The sequence below is a fragment of the Eriocheir sinensis genome, chromosome 29, assembly GCF_024679095.1.
Source record: "Eriocheir sinensis breed Jianghai 21 chromosome 29, ASM2467909v1, whole genome shotgun sequence".
In the NCBI taxonomy this organism is placed as follows: domain Eukaryota; kingdom Metazoa; phylum Arthropoda; class Malacostraca; order Decapoda; family Varunidae; genus Eriocheir; species Eriocheir sinensis.
Window position 1 is genome coordinate 4,331,722 of NC_066537.1, and position 9,474 is coordinate 4,341,195.

Consider the following 9,474-nt stretch of genomic DNA (forward strand, 5'->3'; position numbering starts at 1 on the left):
TAGATGAAGATGCCTGAAAATGAAGTGGATTGAGATGCTGGGATAGGAGATGAAGATGCCCTTGGTGGTGGTGGTGGTGATGGATGTAAATTGGATGCTGCAGATGACCAAATGGATGAGGAGTCTGGGAACAGTATTTGAATCTTTATATATATGGTCTTAATCCTAGTACAAATATGGAATTCTTCTCTATAAGGGTTTGCATTCTCTCTCTCTCTCTCTCTCTCTCTCTCTCTCTCTCTCTCTCTCTCTCTCACTCGCTCGCTCTCTTCTTCTCTCTCGCTCTCCAAGAAGTAGAGTTTTAAAAGAGAGAGAGAGAGAGTATCTTTGACCAATATCTTAATTATTAATATGCTAAACTAAGCTAGTCTCCCCTTTCCTTACCCTTTTTTTTCTCTCCCTCCTTTCCTCCCTTTCCTAACCTTTTTCCTTTTCTCTCCCTTCTCTCCCTTCTTTCCTCCCTTTCCTTCCCTTCACTCTCTTTATCTTTTCCTTCTTCTCCTTCCTTTCACTCTCTTCCTCCTCTTTTTCCTCCTCCTCCTTCTTTCCTTCATCCTCTTCCTCCCTATTCTTAACCTCTCTTCCTCCTCCTCTTCTTTTTCTTCCCTTCATTCTCTTTATCCCTTTACTTTCTTCTCCTCCTCCTCCTCCTCCTTTCCTTCACTCTCTTCCTCCTCCTACTTCTTCTCTTCACTTTTCATTTCTTTCCCTCTCAGCTTCCTCCTCCTCTTCCTCTTCATCCTCCTCCTCCTCCTCCTCCTCCCTTGCATATCCCCTCTTCAGGATGAACTTATGGTGCCTGTTAGCACATATAAATCAATAATAACAGATATCAATATATATTTAGATAGCACAGATATATTTTATAGCTCTTTGTATTGTGTATATAATTTATAAATACTATATATAAATGATAATGACTAATACATGTACGATTATTATTATTATTATTATTATTATTATTGTCTATTGTTGCTACTGTACAGATGTTACACAGACGATGGGATTTTTTCTTATATTTTTTTTACATTATTTCATCTTTTCATTTTTTTTCCCTCAACATTTTTCCTTCTGTCAGATATTATGATTTCTTTTCTTTTCTTTTTTCTTTTTTTCTTCCTTTCATCTTTTTCTTTCTTTGCAATTTCTTTCTTTCCTTTCCTTCCTTCCTTCTTTTTTTTTCTCTCAATACCTTCTTCCTTTTTCTTTGTTTTTCCTTCACAACTTTTATTATTTTCTTTTCCTTTCTTTTTCTTCTCTCATGACTTCTTTCTTTCCTTCCTTCCTTCTTTCTTTTCTTCTCAATATCTATTCTTCCTTTTTTCTCTTTTTCTGTTTTTCCTTCACAACTTCTTATTTTTTTGTCCCTTTTTCCTTTCATTCTCTTTCTTTTCCTTTCTCAAGTTATCTTTCCTTTCTTTCTTTTCTTTCTTTAAATCTTTCCTTTCTTTATCTTTTTCTTCCTTCCTTCCTTGCTTCTTTCCTTCCTTTCTTTTTTCCTTCCTTCCTTTTTTCCTTCCCTCCTTCTTTCCCTCCCTCCCTCCTTCCTTCCTTCCTTTCTTTTTTCCTTCTTTCCTTCCTTTTTTCCTTCCCTCCTTTCCTCCCTTCTTTCCTTCCCTCCTTCCTTCTTTTTATTCCTTCACTGTTTTATTATTACAGATTATTTGTTTGTTTATACATGTGCGTTTTTCATGTACGTATTTCCATGAAGGTAATTTTACGTGTTCTTTTAGTGTGTGTGTGTGTGTGTTTTGCTTATCTATTGTTTATCTTTTTTTGTGTGTTTTATATAGACAAAAAATAGACTAATGGAGGTTTTTATTTATTTCTTTATTTTATTACTGAGTAGCTTATTGGGTTGCACTGATTTATTTTATTGGTTTTATTTATTTATTCACTAAGAAAGGAGGTTTTTATTTTTCATTCCTTTATCAATGAATTTTTTTATTATTTCTTTTTATCATACCAAGTTTTTTATTGATTTTATTTCACTTATTTACTTTATTTTGGTGTTTTTGTGTCTTTTCGCACAATTTCGTGTGCTGCGTGCTTGCCGTATGGATGCACCCGTGTGAATGTCAGTCCATATTACCATTATTATTTTCATTTATTATTATTATTATTGCCATCATTAGTATTCAGGACGAAGCTGCTGCTGCTGTCATTGTTGTCGTTGTTGTTGTAGTATTGTCAGAGGTTTACGGGATGGCGTGCGTAGTGTGTCTCGACCGACCGATGGACGGAACGAACGACTCCAGTGTTTTTTGTTTGTTTTCTCTTTTTTCACAGCAAAGGAGTCAGTTCAAGGCCATAAAGAAAGGAAACAAATATGAAGAAAAAAAAAGCCCGCTAGTTACTGCTCCTAAAAAGAGTTAGAGGAGTGGCCGAAAGATAGGTCAATTTCGGGAGGAGAGGTGTCCTGATACTAGCTATGCACCAAGAGGGATCAAGTGTGTGTGTGTGTGTGTGTGTGTGTAAGAGTGTGTGTATGTGTGTAAGAGTGTGTGTGTGTGTGTGTGTGTTTTCATCTGTTTATACACTCTACATGCCCCTAAACACACACACACACTGAGTTTTTGTTATGAAGATCTGAACCTGAGTATAGTTTCTTAGTTATCACAAAACAGGAACCTAAAAGTACATAATGTCTTATAATCTGAGCAGAAGACTTAACAGTACCCAACCACATGTTCCTTCGTTAATTGTTAAGTTTCTTCGGAAATTTATGGAAATATTATACAGTTTGAAAGATTGTGAGGTTATCAATTTACAGTCAATATACATTCCCTTCTGAAACTTGTGTTGATTCAGCTATTACTATTATTATTATTATTATTGCTACTACTTTTGATTTACTGTTTTTTTGTACGTGAAACATCTGTCCAAGTAATAAAATCATTGATGTAACCTGTCGATGTTCTGTCTTCAGCTCCTCAACTAACATCTATATTGTCCTCTCTGATCCGTTATGTTGAAGAATGTACCAGAGACTGCTGAGGTAGTGGGTTGAAGATTTCTTAGTCACCAAGTCTTAACCCGGTAGCTGCGGGGATCATGTTTCTTAATGGTCCCTCCAAGCGAGAAAAATGCGAAAAAATCACCCCTTACACAAACCATTTCATAATATATATCAAAGCATTTGTAATCAGTTTATGTATCATCTATTTTGGGGGGTTTATATCATGGCACAAATTTGCCCCGCCGATGCTACACGGTAAAGCCACAAATTTGGCCCGATGCTGCTACCGGGTTAATGGAAGGTTACAGGACTTAAATATAGGTGTTCCTGGCCGAGGCAACAGCGTGTATTCTGGGACAGTTCCTCCTGAAAGCCTCTGCGAGAATGGAATGGCCGTTGGGGTGGACAAGGGCGCGGCGGGATAGGGAATTGAAGAGGTGCAGGGAGTAGGCATGGGAGGCGTTGAGGAAGGCCGCCCCGTAGCCCTCCTCCTCCCGTACCAGCCGAGGGAGGTCATCGTACTTGAAGTGCAGTGGGTAGAAGAGAGAGGGAGGGTAGATGGTCACTCCTTGGCAGTCCTCCGGCTTCTCCTCTTCCTCCTCTGTCTTGTCAAACTTCGCTGCTCTCTTGGATCTCCTTGCTGTCTCATCCTTCTGTAGGGTAATGAAAGGGAGTTGTGGAGATGAACAGGTGGTGGTGGTGGGGGGGTCTCTCTCTCTCTCTCTCTCTCACCTGGTTGGCACATAGCTGAAGGAGGTGTTTCGAGACGAGCTCAGGACCGATCGACAAGGCTTTGAAATCGTCGAAGGCTGAGGGGATTTCCGCCACCACCCGCTGTAGTAGTATAGTAGTAGTAGTAGTAGTAGTAGTAGTAGGGGTAGTAGCAGTAATAGTAGTAGTAGTTATAGCCAGTTGCCTCGAGAATACACCGACAGCCACGCTAACTCACTTCCATAAACGGGTGTCTTTTGGGGAAGGCAGAGACGCCGATGTTGAAGAGGCCAGGCTCAACGCGTGTCACCCAGGGCCGCGGGGGAGTGTGGGAGGGCAGGGGCCGCAGGGTGAGGGCGTCCAGGTCCACGTAAGTCCCCCCGTGAACCCGGAGTACCTCGGACCGAACTGCGTCACTGATGAAGGCAGAGGCGCGTTCTGCCAAGAGATCAGCTACTGTGAATGTTAATTTATAGTCTTCTCTGCTGCCTTGGGAAATAAATAACCATAGCACATAATTATAATAGAGTGCGTATAGTGAGAGTGGAGGAATAGTTGAAGAAGGGCAAGAGTGAGAATTAAGGTGCAGATGAAGGAGAAAGTATAATGAGGGGGGAGTACATAGGAAAGAGAAAGGGAAAGGGAGGGAAGGAACGAGAGAGAGAGAGAGAGAGAGAGAGAGAGAGAGAGAGATTGATTGATTGATTGATTGACTGTTAGTTTATTGTTGCAAGTAAACCACAAAGGAGAAGGGAGGAGCATATGTTATTCCAACCCCCAGGCAGTACAGAGTGTGATTATACAACTAAGGATACAGAGAGAGAGAGAGAGAGAGAGAGAGACTTCCTTACCCTTATTTAACATCCAGAGACGGTCGGAATGCCAAGCGGAGAGCGGTGACCTTGAGAAGATGGCATCCAAATCCAACCATGCCATTTTGACCCGCGGGAGGCTAGTCAACACCTGTAGTAGTAGTAGTAGTAGTCTCTCTCTCTCTCTCTCTCTCTCTCTCTCTCTCTCTCTCTCTCTCTCTCATTCTCTTTCCCTGTCAATTTATTTTTTCCTCTCTCATTTTCTTTATTTTTCTCTCAGTTGAACCTGGCTTACGCAATCACATTCTCTCTCTCTCTCTCTCTCTCTCTCTCTCTCTCTCTCTCTCTCTCACCTCCGTCAGCGGGTGGGCGTGGTCGAGGAAGGGGGAGGTCAGCAGGAGCAGGATGGGGCGGCGCGGGTGATGGCGAGCCGCGCTCTCCACCGCGCACGCCTTAAATAAAGCAATCAGACATAACATATTATCTAGAATTTTGAGTAGAGAGCACCAAAACTTACACGAGAGATTTTAAGTTGAAGCACTAAGTTTAAGGTGTCGAGACGTTTGAGAATAGGCTGCGGGGTGGTTGGCCTTCTCAAACGCCTCCGCCGCTCACGTTAATTATTTCCAAAGGCTAAAAAGGAGATCAGTCGGGCCTAATGAGTGTTCTTTGAAGTTCACGGTACAGAAGAAAGGTTAAACCACCAACAGTCATTAAATTTTCCCTGGAAATGCCAAAACACCTATGAAAACCATGCCAAATATGTGCCCGCTGGGCGCCGATCACATCTTCTGCCTCTCGTAACAACTGTTTTCAAAAGCCAAAATGGAGATCAATCAGGGTCTAGATCACCACCACACCACGGCCTGATCACGTGTTGGACTCGTAATCGCCAGCAGGTACCCTCCCGACATGAGCAAGTGCTCTTTATCGTGGATCTCTGGGTACTGCCAGGACCTCACACACCACACACCCCATCCCCCTTGCTCAAGGGGGGACAGTAACCACTCCTAGTCAACGGAAAGAATCCGGCATGAGCGGGCTCGAACCGCCGCCCTGTCAGACCGTGAAGCCTGGCAGCGCAGCGCTCTACCAGTTGCGCCTCGGAGTGGTGGTGTTGTGTTCTTTTAAGTTCACGGTACAGAAGAAGGGTTAAACTACCACCTGGGTCATTAAACTATCCCTGGAAATGCCAAAAAACTCCAAGGAAAACCATGCCAAATATGTGCTTGGGCTCAGGGTCGTGAAATAAGTGACTCACCTCTCGGGGCGAAGGAGACGTCCTACAGGAAGTCTGGGTGAAGAAAATCGTCTCTTCAGTCGGCATCTCAAAGGTTAGTCTCGTGTGACCTTTGACCTTCATCTCATCAGCATGGTAATGGGGGCAAAGATGCTGAACCCACGAACTCAAATTGCCCTCCTTGACCCCTGAAGCAATCGCCTTGGTCATTTTCCCTTCGCGCGGGTGTCGAGAGAGACGAGGAAGTGGGATCAGCAGGAGGCTCTTTACGATTTTTTGAGCCTCAGGAAGAATCTCTGGTATTTGTGTGTGTCTGGAGAGGATCTGGAGGGTGACAAGACTTCCTAGGAACACTAAAACGAAGGCAAAACATCTCCGGAGGTTCCTGCTGAGGCGTTTCAGAAGTGGCACCAGAATCATCCTCGCAATCCTCGCCAAGATCAGCGATTCCCTTTTATTTTGATTTCCTTCGTCAAGTAGATCACTTTTTAGTCTTCACCTTTCTGTAATGATAATATAAGAGTTCGGTTATCCTGGTGTGGCTTTTGTGTAGGTAATGAACAGGTTTTACTTTGATATTCCTTAATTAAACAAAAAAGTAGTTGTGTTTCGCTGGCTTCGCTACCGACAAGATTAAGGTTGGTTGTCTCAGACGTCTCCGCGCTTCTCACATTAAAGATTTACAAAGCCCAAAAACGAGGTCCATCGGGTTTTCATGAGGGGTTGTTTCACATTCACGGTACAGAAGAAGGGTCACACTACCACCTGGGTCATTAAACTATCCCTGGAAATGCCCCAAACGCCCACGAAAGCCTTGTCAATTATGTGTAGGGGCGACGAAAGGCTTGAGACAACTAACTGCTGGTGATCCCCTGCATGGCTACCCTAGATGTGCCATAAGGAAGAATTCACATTTATTCTTTTTTTCGTCGTTTCTTGCTATGGTTTCGTTTCGTCGGTTGGTCGAATTACGCTTATTGTAACTCATCTTAAATATATGAGAGATTACTACTACTTCTTGCAATATATAATGGGGGATAGAAGACAGCTGACAACTGTTACGAGGAATATAATTGTATACGAGGAAGATGAGCTGAAAATCTGATGGTGGACGCCTGATGATCTATTTTTAGTGTGGGGGAGTTGGCCAAGTTGGTATTTTTATTTGTAGTTTTCCTTTTAAGCCGCGCGCACATTAGGCCTCACCACCAGGCGACTCATGAGGCGACTCGTGCACCGCCTCACGGCCGAGTTTGTCCAAATATGTTGCTGCCTCATCCTGCCTTACCACTCATAATGTTTGTTATTATAATGTTTGTTCTTCACCTCACACCAACCATTTCCAAAGGCCAAAAAGGAGATCCATCGAGTTCTAATGAGTGTTTTTATGGGACTGTCCTGCCTGGGGGTTGGGACGGCATGTTTCTCCCTTCTCCCTTTGTTGTTTACCTGCAACAATAAATTATCAGTCAATCAATCAATCAGGTTCATGGTACAGACGAAGGGTCACATCACCACCAGGGTCATCGAACTATCCCTGGAAACGCCTAAAACTCATACGAAAGCCTTGCCAATTATGTGATCTTGGGCGCTTTTAGGCTATTGATGTAAGCAGGAATTCAATCATCGAAGACATTTTAAGTAGTTAGGTGAAGAGCACACATTGAAATAGAACGAATAGAACATAATAGATTATATTTTTAACTTTTATCATTACTTAATCAACATTCCAATACTACAAGAAGGGAACAAAAGAATCAAAGACTATTTTCATCTATATCTTTTATTTTTATGATTATTTTTTTTTCTAGTTCTGTTGTCGTGGCTTCCTTTCCTGGTCCATTTGTTAGCTTCTTCGTTGTGAGAGGTGGTGGTGGTGGTGGCGGGGGTGGAGGGGGGGGGGGCTGACGACGGGGGGTGAAAAAGGGGGCTATTACCTAAGGGCCAGACGGCTTACTTGGGCCTGGGGGCGAGAGAGGGACTGGGGAAAGGTTTGGGATTGCTGGGATGGGGAGGAGGGGAATCTAATCGTCTGGGATTGTCCGAAACTACCCTGGGGCTGAGTGAACTGCTCCTGGGGCTGGGAGAATGTCCTCTGGGGCTGGCTAAAACTTCCTTGGCCTGGGGTGAACTGTCCCTGGGGTTGTGGTGGGGTTAGACTCGACACCTGGGGTTGGGATGCCACTTGGGTTCCTTGGGGCTGGGGGAAGGATCTCTGGGGCTGGCTAAAGCTTCCCTGGGCTGGGGTAAACTGTCCCTGGGGTTGTGATGCTACTGGGGCTCCTTGGGACTGGGGGAAGACACTTTGGGGTTGGTTTAGGTCACCCAGGGGTGGTCTGAATGGCTGCTGGGGTTGGGGTGCCACTGGGGCTGTTTGGAACTGGGGGAAGGTTCTTTGGGGTCGGTTTAGGCTACCCTGGGGTGGTCTAAATGGCAGCTGGGGTTGTGATGGGTTTAGACTCGACACCTGGGGTTGGGATGTTTCTGGGGCTCCTTGGGACTGGGGGAAGGTTCTCTGGGGTTGGTCAAAGCTACCCTGGGGTGGTCTGAACGGCTGCTGGGGTTGGGATGGCGTTTGGGGTTGATTGAAGCCTCCCTGGGATGGCGTGAAGCTCCCCTGGGGTTGAACTGGCCTGAGGTTGAGGACTTGAGGCTGTGTTGGCCCCTGGGATACAACTGTCTGCGTGATCCTTTCCTGGGACTGATGTGGGTTTGACGGGGACGGTTCAGCACTATCTAAAGGTCGTGGGGTCCTCTGAGGGCTTGTAAAGGGGCTGGAGGGCTTAGGGGATGGCTGGGTCACAGTAGACTCCCCCTTGTACTCCACAAGGGCGTTGAAACCACCTTTGTCGGCCGTGTAGCGCACCACCTGCAGCCGCCCGTCGGGTAAGACCACTTGGTAGGTTCCCTCCGTCAGGTCGGCGTTCCGGGTCTCGTGGTGGGTGTAGGAGTTCCCGCTCTCAGGGTCCTGCACCGTGTATTTGTATTCGTACTTCGCGGGGGGCTGTGAGGGAGGGAAGGGAAAGGTAGTCTGTAGGAATTCCACGGAGGAGTTTGATGCTCCTTATGTAAACAGCCCAATAGAGATGGTTCATGTGTAGGGTATATTTTCATTTATTTTCTACTTTTGGCCTATGGCACCGGTAGTCTCTCTCTCTCTCTCTCTCTCTCTCTCTCTCTCTCTCTCTCTCTCTCTCTCTCTCTCTCTCACACCGCACCTCGTCCTCCAGAACGGCCGGGGCAGGCTCCACGCATGCCACCAGGACCGCCGCGACGACCTGTAGGCAATTAAAGGGGTTATTATCAATTTCATTATCATTATTATTATTATTATTATTATTATTATTATTATTATTATTATTATTACTACTTCTACTACTACTGCTACTACTAAAACCACTACTACTACTACTACTACTACTACTACTACAACCACTACTACTACTACTACTACTACTACTACTACTACTACTACTTCTATACCAGGAGGGAAGGGAACATCCTGGTGCTACTGTCTATGGAAGGGATAGGAAACGACTGACAGACAGACTCATCAGACCACTTATATATACACCGAGGGACACACACACACACACACACACACTCACACACACACACAGGAGATGCATCTCAGTCGCTTCTGACGTCACAGGAGAAATTAGGATAAAAGAGAGAGAGAGAGAGAGAGAGAGAGAGAGAGAGAGAGAGAGAGAGAGAGAGAGATCAATTAAGTATTTATCTAAGGTTACGCT

The 9,474-nt window shown here is 44.7% G+C and overlaps 2 protein-coding genes across 2 annotated transcripts; both read right to left on the reverse strand.

Annotated features, from left to right (window-relative positions):
• Positions 1 to 441: 441 nt before the first annotated feature.
• LOC127004791 (lactosylceramide 4-alpha-galactosyltransferase-like) lies at positions 442 to 6,533 on the reverse strand. The gene is made up of 6 exons (XM_050872926.1): positions 5,744 to 6,533; positions 4,836 to 4,934; positions 4,522 to 4,633; positions 3,909 to 4,108; positions 3,692 to 3,793; positions 442 to 3,612 (listed from the first exon to the last, which is right to left on the reverse strand). The coding sequence occupies exons 1-6, from the start codon at positions 6,140 to 6,142 to the stop codon at positions 3,271 to 3,273; spliced, it is 1,254 nt and encodes a 417-aa protein (XP_050728883.1). The 5' UTR covers positions 6,143 to 6,533; the 3' UTR covers positions 442 to 3,270.
• A 974-nt stretch (positions 6,534 to 7,507) lies between these two features.
• On the reverse strand, positions 7,508 to 9,246 carry LOC127004792 (uncharacterized). The gene is made up of 3 exons (XM_050872928.1): positions 9,206 to 9,246; positions 8,941 to 9,000; positions 7,508 to 8,726 (listed from the first exon to the last, which is right to left on the reverse strand). The coding sequence occupies exons 1-3, from the start codon at positions 9,221 to 9,223 to the stop codon at positions 7,656 to 7,658; spliced, it is 1,149 nt and encodes a 382-aa protein (XP_050728885.1). The 5' UTR covers positions 9,224 to 9,246; the 3' UTR covers positions 7,508 to 7,655.
• Positions 9,247 to 9,474: the final 228 nt, after the last annotated feature.